The 16,516-nt window shown below is 54.4% G+C and overlaps 8 protein-coding genes across 8 annotated transcripts; 3 read left to right on the top strand and 5 right to left on the bottom strand.

Annotated features, from left to right (window-relative positions):
* Positions 1 to 113: 113 nt before the first annotated feature.
* BDZ83DRAFT_603944 (uncharacterized protein) lies at positions 114 to 920 on the bottom strand. The gene is made up of 2 exons (XM_060507254.1): positions 651 to 920; positions 114 to 491 (listed from the first exon to the last, which is right to left on the bottom strand). The coding sequence occupies exons 1-2, from the start codon at positions 834 to 836 to the stop codon at positions 294 to 296; spliced, it is 384 nt and encodes a 127-aa protein (XP_060369967.1). The 5' UTR covers positions 837 to 920; the 3' UTR covers positions 114 to 293.
* Positions 921 to 964: 44 nt separating this feature from the next.
* BDZ83DRAFT_603939 (uncharacterized protein) lies at positions 965 to 1,829 on the bottom strand. Its single transcript, XM_060507253.1, has 2 exons — positions 1,779 to 1,829; positions 965 to 1,708 (listed from the first exon to the last, which is right to left on the bottom strand). Exon 2 carries the CDS (start codon positions 1,384 to 1,386, stop codon positions 1,165 to 1,167), a length of 222 nt encoding a protein of 73 aa, XP_060369966.1. The 5' UTR covers positions 1,387 to 1,708; positions 1,779 to 1,829; the 3' UTR covers positions 965 to 1,164.
* BDZ83DRAFT_567764 (cyclophilin type peptidyl-prolyl cis-trans isomerase/CLD) lies at positions 1,537 to 2,299 on the bottom strand (the record flags this gene model as incomplete). The annotated part of the gene is made up of 3 exons (XM_060503985.1): positions 1,537 to 1,708; positions 1,779 to 1,905; positions 1,975 to 2,299. 3 exons carry the CDS (start codon positions 2,297 to 2,299, stop codon positions 1,537 to 1,539), a joined length of 624 nt encoding a protein of 207 aa, XP_060369965.1.
* Positions 2,300 to 2,593: 294 nt separating this feature from the next.
* On the top strand, positions 2,594 to 3,566 carry BDZ83DRAFT_448530 (30S ribosomal protein S13p/S18e). The gene is made up of 3 exons (XM_060503154.1): positions 2,594 to 2,805; positions 2,862 to 2,906; positions 2,994 to 3,566. Exons 1-3 carry the CDS (start codon positions 2,803 to 2,805, stop codon positions 3,303 to 3,305), a joined length of 360 nt encoding a protein of 119 aa, XP_060369964.1. The 5' UTR covers positions 2,594 to 2,802; the 3' UTR covers positions 3,306 to 3,566.
* BDZ83DRAFT_567721 (membrane dipeptidase) lies at positions 3,561 to 5,105 on the bottom strand (the record flags this gene model as incomplete). Its single annotated transcript, XM_060503980.1, has 4 exons — positions 3,561 to 4,101; positions 4,159 to 4,531; positions 4,590 to 4,802; positions 4,865 to 5,105. The coding sequence occupies 4 exons, from the start codon at positions 5,103 to 5,105 to the stop codon at positions 3,561 to 3,563; spliced, it is 1,368 nt and encodes a 455-aa protein (XP_060369963.1).
* Positions 5,106 to 7,847: 2,742 nt separating this feature from the next.
* BDZ83DRAFT_747925 (uncharacterized protein) lies at positions 7,848 to 10,616 on the top strand (the record flags this gene model as incomplete). Its single annotated transcript, XM_060513530.1, has 4 exons — positions 7,848 to 7,893; positions 7,955 to 8,136; positions 8,195 to 9,641; positions 9,694 to 10,616. 4 exons carry the CDS (start codon positions 7,848 to 7,850, stop codon positions 10,614 to 10,616), a joined length of 2,598 nt encoding a protein of 865 aa, XP_060369962.1.
* A 697-nt stretch (positions 10,617 to 11,313) lies between these two features.
* BDZ83DRAFT_567546 (adaptin N terminal region-domain-containing protein) lies at positions 11,314 to 14,512 on the bottom strand (the record flags this gene model as incomplete). The annotated part of the gene is made up of 4 exons (XM_060503967.1): positions 11,314 to 13,589; positions 13,639 to 13,867; positions 13,923 to 14,306; positions 14,405 to 14,512. 4 exons carry the CDS (start codon positions 14,510 to 14,512, stop codon positions 11,314 to 11,316), a joined length of 2,997 nt encoding a protein of 998 aa, XP_060369961.1.
* An 872-nt stretch (positions 14,513 to 15,384) lies between these two features.
* BDZ83DRAFT_603923 (polyketide cyclase/dehydrase and lipid transporter) lies at positions 15,385 to 16,449 on the top strand. The gene has a single exon (XM_060507252.1). The coding sequence runs from the start codon at positions 15,688 to 15,690 to the stop codon at positions 16,339 to 16,341; it is 654 nt and encodes a 217-aa protein (XP_060369960.1). The 5' UTR covers positions 15,385 to 15,687; the 3' UTR covers positions 16,342 to 16,449.
* The last annotated feature ends 67 nt before the right edge of the window (positions 16,450 to 16,516 follow it).

Below are 16,516 nucleotides of genomic sequence, written 5' to 3'. Positions count from 1 at the left end.
GAGCATGATAGGTAGAGAGCACAGGAAAGGGGCCCTATAGTCTGTAGAGACAGACCAATGTAGTGTTTTTTTCGCAAATGGCATGAAATGTATTTCTATAACAAATGGACCGTTTTTTTCTTCCTCTGTTTGCCGCCCACCTCCCCTTCCCCCCACATCAGAGAGCCTCCGTGCTTGTTGTGAGGGGAGAAAAACGCCTTGAACGCCTACTACAGCCTCGTCGGGGGCCGTCTCAAATCAAAAGTCTTCATCATCTCTCCAAACTCATTCCCCAATAACCGGAGCACTGCCTTTCAGACCAAGTGACTCGGCAGCAAAAAGTTAGCGATGCCCTCGCGAATGGCGTACTCGTGTCCGCAGTTGCCGCAGACGAGCTTGCCCTCCATGATCTGCGTCTCCATGAGGAGGTGGTGCAGTTCCTTGAGCATCTTCTCGTCGCCCTCAAGCTGCTCTGCCGAGGGGGGCTCCGTGGGGAGTTCGGGGAAGCCCAGCTTTTTGTGTGACTGTCAGCACTCTGGTCTTGCACGTGCATGAAACGAAAGAGACATTTATGAGACTGGATGATGTATAGAACTAAGACATTCTCACCCGGAAGACCAAAAGGCGAGGGCAAGTGGTTGGGAGAACGAGAAATAATCGAAAATCCTTACCTCAGTTGCGTTCGTTCGCAGAGCGGCCCAGTCTAAGCGGGGCAGGACGTTGAAGAGAAGTTGGGGGTTGACCTCGATGTCGTCCTGCGCCAGCTCTGCGTCCTTGGGGTGGAGGGGGAACGAGGCCGCGGAGGACTTGCAGGCCTTAACCGCGCAGGTCAAAAAGTTGAGACTAAGCAGCTTCATTATTTTTTCTCTTCTTTTGTGTTTCGGGCGTCAGGTAAATTTGGGTGTTCGCTATTCCACTGTAGAGGGGTGTTTGAGTTGAAGTTTGGCCAGTACGGAATTTTTTTGGTACCCCACACGTGATGCGCTTTGGGATGCGTGCTTTACACCTATTGGACTGCGCTTTAAGAGAACGCAAGACGTAGAGACGACATTTTCAACATCACGACAAATTGCACATTTTGATTAGTTGACACATGCATGTGTTGGCCATTTCTTATTAGTTGGCATTTGTTGACTTGTATTTCCTGTGCCTAGTCGAAGCCCGCTTCCTCTCGTCAAATCCCCTCTACGCCATGGTCTTCTCGTAGCCGACATCTCTTGCGGTCCTGGACTTGCTGAACTTGATGTAGGCGACGATCGCAGCAACAACAACACCACCGAAGAGACCTTTCTGGATTAGGGACCAGCCCTCGCCGGAGCCCACCTCCAGCGGCGTATCCTCGTTGGAGTAGCCTGACGCCCACTCGCTAGTGCCGTATTCGCCTGCAACGAGGGGGGGCGTAGCCATCAGCAAACCAAGTACGTTTTTGTGCGTTGTTTCATCAATTTCGGGAGGTCATCAGCGGGAAGAGTCAAGGTGGAATGGTGTAAAAAAAAGTGTCGGGCTGATGATAAAACGAAGAGGCAGCGAGGGACGACGGGTTGTCACAGTACGTGCTCAGAGTTCCACGTGGATACCTTCAGGGGGCACCTCCAGCTCTCCGCTCTTTGCGATCTTGATCGTCTTGGCGGGGCGGTCGCCGGGCTGGGTCTGGGCCTGCTCGATCTTCTCGACGACGTCGAAGCCCTCGAGGACCTCGCCGAAGACGACGTGGCGGCCATCGAGCCAACTGTGGTTGTGGAGTTAGCGCAACTTCGTGGATGTGACGTGTTTGTAATTGTCGGCGAGAATATGCTTACGAGGTGATGACGGTGGTGATGAAGAACTGGGAGCCGTTGGTGTCCTTGCCGGCGTTGGCCATGGACAGGAGACCCTTCTTGGAGTGCTTAAGCTTGAAGTTCTCATCGGGGAACTTCTCGCCGTAGACTGTGGAGTTCGCATATCGTCAGTCGTCACGTAGAACTGAGGAAGCATTTTTGATGGGGAGCAACTCACTGGACTTGCCACCGGTACCGTCGCCCTTGGTGAAGTCACCACCCTGGATCATGAACTGCTTGATAACACGGTGGAAGGTAGAGCCCTCGTAACCGAAGCCCTTCTCGCCGGTGGCGAGAGCGCGGAAGTTCTCGGCGGTCTTGGGAACAGTCTTTCCGTACAGACCCATGGTGATGCGGCCGAGAGGCTCATCGCCGTGGGTGATGTCGAAGTAGACCTTGTGGGTGATCTTGGGACCCTTAGCAGCCTCAGCGGTCTGCGCGAAGAAGGCCAGAGCCACTCCGGCGAGGAGGAGGGCAGAGACGAGTCTCTGAATGCTGAACATGATGGACGCTGGGCACTGAACTCGATCAATTGGGAAAGAAATTCAGATTCTGTGGATTCAAATGAGGACCGTCTGGGAAGGGAGGAGAGGTTATCGCCAGAAGGGACAGTGTGTTAAATAGAGGGACCCTCGGAACCGTAGAGCTACGTTTCAAACTCCCCTCTCTGAAGCACGCGAATGAGGAAGTCGAGCTCGGACCCTGGTCGCCGTGACTGCCCAATGGGGGGAGGCAATCCGTGGAAGTGGATGCGTCCATGGCATAAAGGGTTGCCTTCTGGGCGGATCAGTGCTATCAATGCAACCGGGCAGCCACTGGACTGCGTGCAGCAGCACCTGCCACCGCCGCGTTGCGTTTGGATCCACTATTTTCCGGCGCCGACTCTCCGTGAGCGCATCGATGGATTCGAAGTTTCGCGATCCCATCATCAATTGCAGGAACCGGAGCAGCCCGCGGCGACAATAGTGACACTCTTTTCGAGGACTTAGGTCATAAATCGGATAAAATGGTAAGACCAATACCTTGTGGCAGATGCTAGAGCAGCAACTGACTAACCCTCTACAGGTTTTCATTCTAGGAGTCAACTTTTCCGAGCAAAAGCTCGTGAAGGTACGGCACCCCCTTCGCCGGCGAACGACAACGAACTAGTCGTAACATCTGACCCAACGATGCTAATGATCTTATTCTCTTTTATAGAAGGCGCTTGAGTCTTTCTTCGCTCTCGGACCGACCACATCATCCCGAATCTTGGCCAAATACTCCATCTCCCCCATGTCCAAAGTCGGCGCTCTGCCACCGAAAACCGTCACGGCTCTTACGGCAGAGTTATCGACAATGACGATAGAAAGCGATGCGCGGAAGATTATACAACAAAACGTCATGAGACTAAAGGATATGGGAAGCTACCGAGGAAGAAGACACGCCATGAATCTCCCCGTGAGAGGACAGCGGACGAGGACCCAGATCGAGTCGGCCAGGAAGCACAACTCTGCGAACAGACGATGGTAAACTCCCTCTGTGGTGGCTGTCGACTTGGTATCTGGGAAGCGAATGGGTTAGATTTTGAGGTGGTACGCATTGGATGACCACCGAATGTACAAGATAGACGGGTCTGTGGTATACCCAAGCATGTATGACTATGAAAAACTATACCACTTGTACTATCAATTGTTGGTTACAATTCACCCATCGTGTTATCTACAGGAAGGAACTACTTTGAGGGGCTTAGATGAACCCACTGATACCTAATCTCCGTGCACCGTCCTACCACTTCGGGCTTGCAATATCATCTTCAAGAACAGGTTGGCCATCCTTCTGCAGCTTCTCGGCAACCGCTTCAACCTCCTTCCAGACGCGAAGAACATTGCCACCAACGACCTTTGCCGCGTCCTCGTCACTCAAACCCTGCCTTAGCAGCTCGGCGACAAGATCCGGGTACTTGGACACGTCCTCTAGACCCTTGGGCACTGATGCAATTCCGTCAAAGTCGGAGCCAAAGCCGACGTGGTCGAAACCGATCAGGTTGCCAATATGCAGGACATGCCTGACGACCTGATCGAGCGTGGCGTTGGCGGGGACATAGGTAGGCAGACCGTTCTCGTTGCCGGAGTCGACGCAGGAGATGAAGTCAGGCGCGAAGTTGACCATGACGACCGCGTTACGCTCCTTGACGAGCTTGAGAACGTCGTCCTTAACATTGCGAGGGTGCGGGCAGACGCTGAACGCGGAGCTGTGGCTGTAGATGACAGGCGCCTTGCTGCCTTCCCAGTCCTTGCCCCCAAGGACATCAATCTGTGTCTCTGCGCTGTGAGGGATGTTAGAAAGCATCCTCTGTGGGGATCAACGGGTCCTCGAAACCTACCTAGTATGGGAGAGGTCGACAATCAACCCGACGCGGTTCATCTCATGAATGAGACGGCGACCGGCAGGGCTCAAGCCGTGCCACAGAGGTTCGGCCTTGCGCAGAGGGCTTTCGAGCAGCGCGGCATCGGCGAACTTGTTGTGGCAATTGTGGGTGAGGGTCGAGTAGCGGACACCCAAGGCATGGTAGCGTCGGAGATTGGCGACAGAGTTGCCGATTTGATGCAGACCCTCGACCCCCAGAGGGGAGATGAGCTGGCCCTTCTCCCATGCCTTCAAAGCGGCGCCGCTGTCTGCGCTGGAGGAGAAGTCCTTGGGATAGGAGTCCTTGATGCGGGTCATGAGATCGATTTGGTCGAGAGTCCACTGGACGCCTACAGTCACATTTATTAGAGTCATGAATCTAGGGTCACTTGAACGGTCGAGACTCACTCTCGGCGTAGTTCTCGTCAGAGAAGTCACTGCCATTGGCAGGGCAAGGAGTGTAAACGCTCCAGAAAGCACCGCCGTTTTGGCCCTTACGGAGTCTGGGCAGATCAACATGGCCAATAAGACCGCCGTTCTCAAAAGGCTCAGTAAAGTTCTTCTCGTAAATGTGGTTGTTGAAAAATCCTCGGACGAGAATAGGGAGGTCATTGTGGCCATCTACAAAGATGCTCGGTCAGCACTTCTCATCGTGTCGTACAAAATGCACACGGTGGTCGCACCTATCAATGGGGTATGGGATAGAATGTTGTGAGCCCTCTCCTCGACGGTAAGGGGTACGCCCCAAGGCTTTCTCATTTGATGATAGCATGACTTCATAGGACGGACCCCAAAGGTCAGTGTCACGAGCCACAGGGCGAAACAAGCAACAACGGCTTTCTTCGCAGGAGACGGAGTCTTGCGAGGAGGCAGTTGGGCCTCATCACCAGTCTCGCCACAAATGAATTGTTTCTTTTCGTCCATGGCGTTGGGTGTGACCTGGGTGACTAGCAATCTTAGGTCTGTGTCTCACGGCTATGTTATCCGTCAGCGCTGCTTGCCTAATTACACCATCATAAGTGCAAGTAACGAGTTGGCGACCTCGTATGAACTCAGACAACTTACTGTCAATAGGCTGTCTGAAGACCGCCTTAAAACGAGATACTGACTTGTTGTGAAAGTCAATGATCCTTCACAGAGGGAAGCCGAGGGGTTCAGACTACGGGCATGTTGCAATACGTTTGGTTGATTAGGAATCACGTCACAGAGTGCCTGGGGTCAAAGCTCCGAGCTGCGATTGCGTGAGACTCTTATCTGCGACTTGATCCCGGCGATAAGGGACCGTTTGGGAAGCTCCCAAAATCTTGTCTGAGGACTTGCTTAACTTTGGAGACGTTTGTAAGGATTTCTATAATCCCAATAGCAACGTTCATTAATACGCCGTACTCTTGTAATTACTGACGAGACATGACATGACGGGCAGCCCAATCATGGTATATTCTACAGTTCTTGATGAATTCAGTAGACTTAGTCTTAGCACGAACAGTCTGGCGCGACAGTCAGCCCAGTAAATGTCGTATAATTTTGGCTGGCGTGAACTATGGCTCAATTGTCGTTGTTTCCTTAGAGAAGTTTTGCTTTCGAGGTCTCTTAAGTCTACAGTAGAATCCATAATTGGACAGATGAGTCTTCTTGCTCCAGGACAATGCATCGAGACCCGAGAGTAGGGACAAACACTGACTACCTTACACTAGAGTGGGCTTGTGGATTAGAATTTCGGGAACGGGCCTCTTTGACGGGAAGCTCCCAGTCATGACTTTGCAACTTCGGATGATGGCTGGCTCTTGCGTTCACTTGGACTTACCCCAGCCAACCCAGCGATGGAATGATTCCCATCTGCTGGGCTCTGTGGGTAACGCCTGACAGGAGAAAATTACGGACTGAATGGGGCAATCGTTGGGTTTCGTCCTCGCTAGTAGGCCGCAGACCAGGCCTTGTTAATTATTAACAACGGCCTTTTGTCGTCTGGGGAACCGTCCCAATGGGCATTGAGGGGGCTCAGGGGTTAGAGGAAGGGGTTTGGTGATCAGCGATAATTCTCTTCTGTTTCAACTTACGGTGGCAGTGGTCAATGGAAAGTTTCGTTCAGCAACAAAGAAGTGAACAAAGACAATAGCCGATTTTGACGTCTCCAGAGGCATCAACTCTGAATAGAGACGAGGAAACCTTATCCTGGACTGCATAAATTGTGAAGATGATGCTTAATACAGCGCCAAATTGGCGGCGGCAACTGGTTTGGGAGGTCAGCCCTGTGAGAAGGGGGCTGAGAACGTCTTTGGGGTTCGCTTCGCAAGTGAGAGCATGAGCCGAGTCTCTCCAGTCCAGCTGGGAATAGCCCCATCATTCTGCAACAGAGACGAATGCAGGGGGTTCACACAAGCTGTCCTTGCCCTGACATCGGTAGCTTTGTGCTTTGCTTCTGCTTGGCTGCCTCATTCAGGGTCATTTGCTTTGAATGGAGCATAACCGGGGGCAATTGAGACTCTGACCAGTCACATAGCGGTAAAGGAGATGAGTGGAGATCGGGCAGTGGCTGGAGCATGATGTATTTTTGGCTTCAGATGGCTCCTCCCATCATCATCGGCTCTTTAGCCAAGGTCCCAACTCCCCAGGCCTACTCGAGTCGCCCAGTGAGCCCGGCTGAGGGTCTGCCGCCTGAGGGGCCAGCTTTCGTTCGATCGTTCGTCATGAGGCAGGGGACCACCAATGGAATGGAATGCCACGTCTCCAAGTTCAAACTTGAAGGACCAAGGCAAGGCACGCAAAGCAAGGCCCCAATGACCGTTGCCATTGCAGCATTGCTAGACTGCTTTACGGATAGTGTCTCTGTAGCCCCGGTTCATTGGGCTGATTGTTGGCAGTGGCAGAGGAGGAGCCCTCCAAGGGCACCAGGTATGCGTAGGAGAATGCCATGCTGCTGACCTTTGATCTAGGTTGATGCCGTGTGATGCCGTGTCACCGGGTTGGCTGCAGGAGGTGGATGATGAAGTGGGAAGAGGTGCCGCACGTCGTAAAGCTTCACTGATGGCCCTGCGGAGACCGAGGGACGCACAGCTGGACGCACAGTACGGATCCAGGTTCCTATTCGTAGTAATCTGGAAGCAGGAGGAGCCGGGAGGAAGGAATACGTAGAGCATTGAGAGCAAAGCAGCAGCAAGTCCAAAGTGGAAGCAGCTTCTCCTTCCATCCTTCCTCCCCCCCCAACCTGCATTTCAACCTTGAACCTTGAACCTGTCAGCAACCACTGACCACCAGCACCTTCACTCCAAAGCCTTTCCATTTCTGCTCTCCAAAATTTCCTCCTCCAACTGGCATGTGCCCCTGACAAAGGACGACGACAACGAACAATACAGCATCACCTTCCTGCACCTGTCTCTTTTATCTCTCGTTTTGTTTGTTGCCGACTGTCTTTTCCAAGAACAGTCTGCACTGCCGCCTCAATCGCGGCTGACGTATTCCTTCGCTTCTCGCAACCGCCAGAAAAGCGTCTCTAATCTGGAGCCGAAAATACCAACCCATCTTTCCCTCCCACCTCCCGCCTCCTGCATAACGACTAAACGAAACATTTCTCGCCGCCTCCTTTTCTTTCTGCCCGCCAAACTTTTCAGCCTCAACCCGTAGCAACACGGCATCATCGTCCGCGACAAGTAGGAGCTTTTAGGCATCATGCCGGGCTTCGAAGATTCCTTTTGGTCCAGCGACTATGCTGCAGGTAAGTCAACTGAATGCGCTACTGCAACCCCTCGCGCTTTGGCTAAGCATCTTCGCGCTAGGACTCGGCGTCCTCTTCAGCAAGTTGCAGCAAGGCGTCCAAGAAAACCGACAAGTCCTGACCGTCGCTCGAATGCGTGCCGAAGCCGAGGAGATTTATAGTCAGCGACTTGGAGATATTGCACCGAACGCAGACAAAGTCCAGGGCGGTTTCTCAAAAGATGACGGTGCCAGCGTTCGCAAGGTTCGCATAACGTCCCCACCGAGAGCTTTCCCGGGCCTCGTGCTAACCCTCATCACAGGCCTTCGATGGTGTTCGGACTGAGATGGAAGAGGGCGCCAAAAACCACAAGAAGATTGCTCAGAACATTCGGGACTTGGTCGTCAACCCTTTCTCGCGCTGGTGCGATGCCCACGAGTCGCGCATCCAGGACTCACAGGATGAGCTGCAAGCTCGCATCAAGGCGCACGACAGGCAGGCCGAGTTGGTCAAGAAGCTGAGGAGCACCTACTTCAACAAGTGCCGACTGGTTGAGGATATCGAGGAGGAAACCAAGCTGGCCTTTCAGGACCCTGAAAACAGCCCGAAGAACAACATTCCCGAGATCAAGGTCTCCGAAAACAAGGAGCCCGAGCTTCACCCCCAAGAAGACGATGACGAACCCATCGAGATCGGCGACGAGATCTACCAGCCCGAGCAAGTCAAGAAGATTTTGGCGCACATGCTGAACACCATCAAGCTTGGGGAGACCAAGGTGCCCATTCTCGGAACCTACCAGAACACATCGGCTGGCTCAGACATTGTCGAGTACCTGCAGAGGCACATGAACACGACCAGCGTTAGCTATGCCGAGAGAATCGGACAGGACCTTATCTCGAACGGATACTTGAGGTTGATTGGCAACGTCGGCAGCACTTTTGCCAACAGCTCCAAGATGTTCTATCAGTGGCGCCCCAAGGCTTTCAAGCTGTCTGGTATCCCCGATAAGAAGTCGCCTCTTGGTCGCACATTTTCCCTTCCTGCATCCGAGTCGTCGGATTCACCCGTGGTCGGAACTGTTAGCGAATACCTCGCCAACTGGAACGTCCTCAACAACCAACACCCCAACGAAACCCCGCCGGAACGATTACGCCGTGAGGCCAGGGAAGCCGACGACAAGTACAAGGGTGGCGTGCGCAAGTTGGACGAGATGCGCTGCGATCTGGAGGAGACCATCTTCATTCACCTCCGCTTCCTGGAGCGCTGCGAGCTGGATCGTCTCAAGGCCATCAAGACCGTCATCCTGGACTTTTCCGGTACCATCAGCAACGTCATTCCAAGCATGCAATCTGCTGTGGACCACATGATGCTCTTCCAGGAGACTGTCCAGCCTCTAGGGGACCTCAGATATCTACTGGAGAACTACCGGACCGGTAGCTTCATTCCCAAGGTGGTGGTATACGAAAACTACTACAACAAGGTCGACGAGCAGACATTCGGAGTGGATCTCGAGGCAAGAGCGCGCGCGGATAAGAAGCGAGTGCCTATTATCGTCACCACCATCTTGACCTACCTCGACAACCACTACCCTGACCTAGAAGGTGATGAGGCCAGACGGAACGTGTGGCTGGTCGATGTCCCACTCCAGCAGATTCACAAGCTCCGTGGCAAGCTGAATGACGGCAAGCCCGTTGCGGCCGAAGTTTTTGATGAATTCGATATCCCAGTTGTTGCGGCTCTGCTTAAGCTGTATCTTCTTGAATTGCCTGGTGAGAGGACCCCCAACAGTTCTGTAGAAGCCATGGACTAACAGTTGTGTAGACTCCCTCGTTTCCTCTCATGTTTACGAGATTGTCAGAACAATCTACCAGACTCAAACCCAGGAAGATGATTCTGCTCGCGTACCTGTGCTGCAACAGACGCTTTCGCAAATGCGCCTTACTAATATCGCAACACTTGACGCCTGCATGAATCACTTCACCCGCCTAATTGACCTTACCTCGGCTGATGAGACTTACATCGCGTCTTTGGCTACGGGCATTGCACCCTGTATCTTGCGTCCTCGCACAGAGACCTCCTTGACCATGGAAGAGAAGCACGCTTACAGACTCGTTCGTGACCTCTTTAACAACAAAGACGCAATCTTCAGCGAACTCAAGCGTATGTCTACCGCTGGCCACGGCGGATCGATCAGAGACAACAATCGCCCCCGCGCAATCAGCACTGACGAGAGCAACCGGAGAGCCAACATGGAAGAGCGGAATAGAGCTCTGCTCGAGAAGGCCGCCGGCAGCCGCGGTCGCGCAACAAGCCCTGCTCCCAGCCCCCGTGGTCACAGACGTGACCGAAGCACGGGTGGCCCTGAGACTCGTTTCCCGATCCAGACGAGCCCACCTGCGTCGGCAGTCGACCGTCACCGCTCTAGCTTGGGCAGTGTTGTTGGCGCCAAGAGGTCCAGTCTCGAGGTTCCTGGCAGTGAGACCAGCTCGCCAAAGGAGACGACAACCAACGGCTCGGCGGCGGCGCCTGCGCCTGCAGCGGAGGGAGTCGTGGCCCGAATCAAGGCTCTCGAATCACCCGTTGAGAAGCGCAACAGCCTGGGACGCAGCAGTGTTCGATACTCTCTGGACCGACATGTGGCAGCCGCACCTAGCGCAGGAACGGACAGTGGCTCATCGACTCCTCGCGATTCTCTCACCGCGCCTCGCGGAGTGACACTCGAGGATAAGCCCATGGATGACTGAAGCAAGCGTGTTTAAGCCATGCCTCTATGTGCTGTATGGCCTTGAGGTTTTCCCTTTTCTTTCCCTTTCTTAATGTCTATTTTCTTCAAACCAAACTACACCCCTTTTGTTTTGTGACGTGTGGACGGACGCTGGAAGGACTTATGTGCTATGGACGGCGGGTTTGCAGGGCAACACAAAAAAAAGGGGAAATCCACTTTTGGCTGGTTTTTGATTTTTCCTTTTTGGCGGTTTGAAACGCGAAACGACGGTGACGTTTGGGGAAGCGATTCCTCAGTGTCCCCTTTGTATCATGTCTGTACGTACGTAAACAAAACCCCACGAGAAGAGAGAAGGAAGAGGATGATGAGAGAAAGACGGACAGACCCGACTGAAGTGTGCCGGGGAAGGAATTGTTGACAAGAGAAGAGGAGTACTCCTCAAACATTTAAAGATTGATGTGTTTGTAATGACGTGAAATGATAGATGCCTTGTTGTGAGATATGTGTGTGATGGTATCTGGAGAGACGGGAGGAAATCGATCCACCGGTATGATACAGCATCGAAATTCACAAGCTATATTGGCCACAAGCTCTTCGCCGTCACCCATAATCTTACTCAATCCGTGTGTCATTCAACACTGTACCTTTTTTATTCTACTATGCATGCCAGAGTTATTGTCCCGCTCTCATCTCACACCTTTGACGACTGCCCTGCCTCAACCACTATCACCCGCAATCTCAGCCATCTTGGTCGTCTTCTTCTTTTTCTTCTTCTTGGGCACGACGACCGGCGGACCAGCAGCATCGAAGCCGCCCTCCCCGGACCCCTCAACGGCCGTCTCGGGAGGCGGTATCAGCGCGCTGTCCTCCCCGCCGCCAGCACTATTTTCCGCGTCGTCCGTCAAGAGCACAGCGGGCGGCGCGGCACCGCCGTCGGCGACGGCGGCCTTCTTCTTCTTCTTTTTCGTCTTGACAGCCGACCCCTCGCCGGCCCCGGCCCCGGCCCCGGCCCCAGCCTTTTCCGTCTTCTTGCTCTTCTTGGTCTTCTTCTTCACCACCGTGCCGGCAACGTCGACGCCCTGCGCGACCTGGATGCGCTCGTTGGCGCGCTGCATCTCGAGGCGGAGCCTCTCGACCTCCTTCATCGCCTGCGCCATCTCCGCCTCCTCGCGCTGCTGCCGCTCATAGTCAAACGGCGTATTGCTGGACGACGCTGCGTCGCCCTCGAGGCTGAGGGAGCCGAGCGTGGACGAGTCGACGTGCAAGAGACCCTGGCGGAGCTTCTTGGCACGCGACTTGGTGAAGCTGTCCGAGTTGTTCTCCGATTCGTAATTGCGAGGTGTGGAGACGCCGCTGCCGGCGAGTGTCTCGTCCGCGGCGATGACGACCCTCTGCCTCGGTCGCGGTTGCGGTCGGTTGATGGGAGATGTGGGACCGGGTGCCGAGCTGCCCAGCTTGTCGAGATCCAACTGCATTATCGGTATAGAGTCTATGTCGAGATCTGGGCCGTTCTCCTTTTGAAGAATGTTGTGTATCGGGGTCGACGTCCTGGGTGCCGCGTCAGGGGCGGCGATGTAGAAGGGATCGTCGCGGTTGCGCTCATTGCGCTCGGCTTTTCTCCTGGCCACGATGTCTGCGTCCAGGTAGCTGTCTTCCGTCGCCTGCTGCTGGTACGAGCTGACAACCTCCTCTGCCGGGACGTCGGCGATCCTGCTGATGGCTGGTTCAGTAGAGGATATGCTGGTAGGCGCCGGGCGCTGATGGTAGTACACCTCAAAGTCGTCCGCGTCGTTGGCCTCCATTGGTATCACATCAGCCTGGGCGAGCAAATGTGCCAGGTTCGGATGGATTGGTTCATCCAGGTCCAAGCCTTCCGGCATGGGAACGTTCCGCTGCGCTCCAACAGCGACGGAATTGAGCTCCCACCCTTGGAACAAAGATGGAATGGCCTGGGTCAGCAGCAACGGGGGGTCCTGGTGAGTATGCTCGGTTGACGCCGCCTGACCAGAGGCCGCCTCTGCGGTAAGCTTCAGAAGTTCAATAAATTCGACGGATCTCTCCTGAACTTCAAGGTTCGGGTGAAGAGCAAGCGGCTCCAACGTGTGAATGACGCGCGCCAAAAGCAGCGAGATCTTTGTTTTCCATTCAGGAGTCCATGGCTGACCTTCATTCCCTGCAATGTAGGCGAATATCTTTGTGACGCCCTGCAGACTAGTCGTAAGAATATCGGGGATATTTGTGCGAGATAATGTGCGTAGTAGGTTTCCTAGAGTGTCTTCAGGGTATGCCAGCTGGTTTGCGTACTCTCCGACCAACCAAGACGTCGACTTCAGCGATGCTGATGAGAGCGAGTGACCGGCGGGTGTGTCCGCATTCATTTGTTGAATGATGAGGTCGGCGGCGCGGACCGCCGCCCCTCGTAGCGCATGAACCTTTACCGCGACGTTCCTCAGCTCGTCTCCGATCCTCCCTGATACGTCTCCGGCGGTTGACTTTCCAGACGCAGCGACCGAGTCAAGTTCGGTCTCAACTGATCGTGGTGTTGGCGCCATGCGGACAAGCTGGATAAGTACGTCGATGTACCAGTCAAAATCAGTCAAGCTGCTGTAGTTGTTCTGCGAGCACATGGTCAGGATCCGTCCGATGACGTCGCTCCTGTAGTCGTCGGGAAGTGGTGGCTCTTCCTGAGCCTTGGTCGGTGAGTGTATCTCGATCTCTGCTTCCTCCTCCGAGTCCATTCCCGTGTCTGGGCCGAGGGGTGCCCCTGGCCGGTCTCTCTTTGGCGCAGATGACTTGAGCTGCTTCATCAGACGGCTCACAATAGATACCAGGTTGTCACTGCTGACCATGCCCTGAACGAGGTCCAAGGCCTTGATACGGATAGTGATATCAGCACTGTCGATACACTCAAGAATGACATCTTCTTGTTGTGCCACCAAGAACGCGTGTGTCACGACAATCTTGTTGAATGCGAGCAATGCAACATATTTCACTAGCCCGGGTTAGCTTTCAAAGTTTACCCGGCAAAGATTAGCACTCACGGTTTGGGTCGCCATCCACCATGATCATGCCCCTGAGCTTATTCACGCAAAGCGTCGCGATTTCTTCTCTGCCTGAGACGTCGTCCGCGCTGCCTAAAATACCTCCCTGGATGATGCCATTGATGCACTCGTAGAGTAGTGACATGGCTGGTGTCGTCCGGATCAGCTCAGTCAGAGGTGGCAACAACTTTCGAACGAGGCGAGGTTCTAACGGCGTCAAGGTCGCAAACTGCACCCATTGTCAGTAACCCATATGGCAGCACAACCAATTCAGCCAAACATACCAGTTTGATCAGCTTGATGGCCATCCAGTTATTACCGCCATCGACAAGGAGCTCAAATAGCCTGGGAGCCAGCGGCAAGAAATCGTGCGGTCTCCTCCATCCCAGTTCGCACACCACGTTGACAATGGCGGCCGTGACACTCGGATCCTCGTCCTTGTCCATCAGCCGCTCCTTGATCTTGGGCCACGCCGCGCGCAGCGTCTCCGGGTACACCAGCGCTAGGCGGTACAGCGTTACAATGGTCTTCTTGCGAATGGCCGGGTTCGAGTGACCGAGGCGTGGGAGGAGGTCGGAGAGGGTCGAGAGGGCGAGGGAAGGGTTGATGATGTGCGGCAGCGTAGCCATTGGTAGGGAGATGGTGGTCGCTTGTGTCGACGACAGGTCCTGAAAGCAGAAGTGTCAGTTAACCTCACTCGCCCTATGTGTATTATCCAGCAAATCCCACCACCCTTCGGGCGCAAGAACGGAACGGCTAGCATTACCTTCTTCAGAAGATTTGTAGCAAGCATGAGCACTTCAGTATCAGGACGGAAGCTCTGGACAGCGGCCAGGTACCCGACCCTCTTCTGGTGGTACTTTTGGGACGACATGACCTCGAGAACGTGGAACGAGGCCCACGACATGTCGTGACCAACCATTTCGAGGTAGACCAGCTTCAGCAGCGCCGTCGCCTTGACGTCTAGCAGAGAGAGAAACGTCCCAAGTCAGCATAACCGTTCTCTACCTGGTGACCCAAAGATACGAAACCCTCCAGGTCGAGAGGGATCTGTCTGGCTCACCCATGTCCTGCCCGCGAACTTCTGCGCGACATTCCTTCAAGCTGTTCTGTATGTACTCGCGCTCGTTGCCTTTATGGTTTCGCAAGCCTCTAATGAGGTCGTAGAGGGATTTCTCGAACCTGAGGTAATGCGTCCGGTCTAGTCAGCGCGCTGAAAGCTCCCTTGCGGCGCAGAGTGTGGTGACTTTGTTTATGCGAACGTCATCCATCTCCCCAAGAGAGAGAGAGAGAGAGACCTACATCTTGACAATCACAACAGCCCCAAGCTAGGGGCGGAAGGCAGCCTAGAAAGGGCTAAAGGTATCGAGTTTCGGAGCGAAGAGTTGGGGGAGGTTCGGTCAGGTACTCCGTGTTCTATGGTACATTGTGGAGGGAGGTCGGCTCCGGTGGTATTTTCGTCGTCTTCGTTGTCGTCGCCGTCGCCTTGGGGATTGATGTCCAAGGGATGTCAGAGTCGGAGATGCGGGACGGTTGATGGCGGGCTTGCGGTGGCTTGCCAACTTGGCTTGTGGAGAGAGCTGTGGTGCTGTAGCGCTGCTCGCTGCTCGATAATCCAAACCCCACCAAAGACCAGCCCGATAATGATGTGCTGGGGCTCAACGACCTCTACCTGAGTTGGTACTGTGTCTATGAGCTTCCCGCCCCATCGGGCACTGTACGGCCGGTGCAGACCGCAAACCCAATCCCACTAACACCGACCGACAGCTTCTTTCTAATCGTCATCGCGCCCAGCTCCACGACATTTTTCTTTTGGACGAACTCACCCAAGCATCTCAGCATTTCGGACGGCGCAACAAGAACCTCGCGGGAGGGCTCTGGATACAAAACACTCGTTATTTACTATTTCTGTCAGCATCATTGTACACTACAAGCGAAAAAAAGTAACTCATTGACTTAATACCGAGCTCCCACATCCTCCACACCCGCATCGCGAACCTCGAAACCTCCCACCAAACTCCCCCGAACCCACGACCAAAGAACACCGCAATGGCAACCGCAAGACCCCTCCTCCGCCTTCCAACCCCGTTACGAACCTCCCTCACCTCTTCCCGAGCCCTCCTCACCACCCCCTCCCGACGACCCTTCTTCAACCTCCCAAACCTCGCACCCTCCACCGCCCCGCAAGTCCTAACCGCAACCCGCACAATGCCCTACGCCTCCACGCAGCTCTACGACGTGATATCTGACGTGGACGCCTACCAGACCTTCGTCCCCTACTGCGCCGCCTCCCGCGTGACAGCCTGGTCCGCACCCGACCCGGACCCAGCAAACGGCGGACGTCGGTACCCAACGCAAGCCGACCTCCGCGTCGGCTGGGGCGGCTTCGAGGAGACGTTCACGAGCAGGTTACACTGCGTTCCGGGGAAGAGCGTCGAGGCGATCAGCGGTGCGGACGTGGAGGGCGCGAGCCCCGGTAATGGAGGCGAGGGCGGCGCCGTGTTTAGGAGTTTGGTGACAAAGTGGCAGCTGAGGCCGCTTGCCTCCGGGACGGGCACCGAGGTGGATCTGGTGATTCGGTTCCAGTTTGCGAACCCGTTGTACGCGGCCGTCAGCGCTGCGGTTTCTGAAAAGGTGGCTGGTGTCATGATTGAGGCGTTCCAGAAACGTGTAAAGGCGGTTTTGGGTACTCCTAGACTATAAAGGGTCCTTACTCGAACTTCTCAGTAAAAGCTCTGTGGAAGATTTGTAAAACATGTAGACTAATAAAGCCATGGCAAACAACTTGGAAGTAGAGTCAATTAGAGGTCATTGTCAAGGAAGTGAATATATAAAACAGTGCAATGTTCGTTTTCGTCGCCCATAATCTACTACACCA

Source organism: Colletotrichum acutatum (assembly GCF_030867785.1).
Source record: "Colletotrichum acutatum strain CBS 112980 chromosome Unknown BDZ83scaffold_9, whole genome shotgun sequence".
NCBI lineage: Eukaryota > Fungi > Ascomycota > Sordariomycetes > Glomerellales > Glomerellaceae > Colletotrichum > Colletotrichum acutatum.
This window is presented reverse-complemented; position numbering and strand designations above follow the sequence as displayed.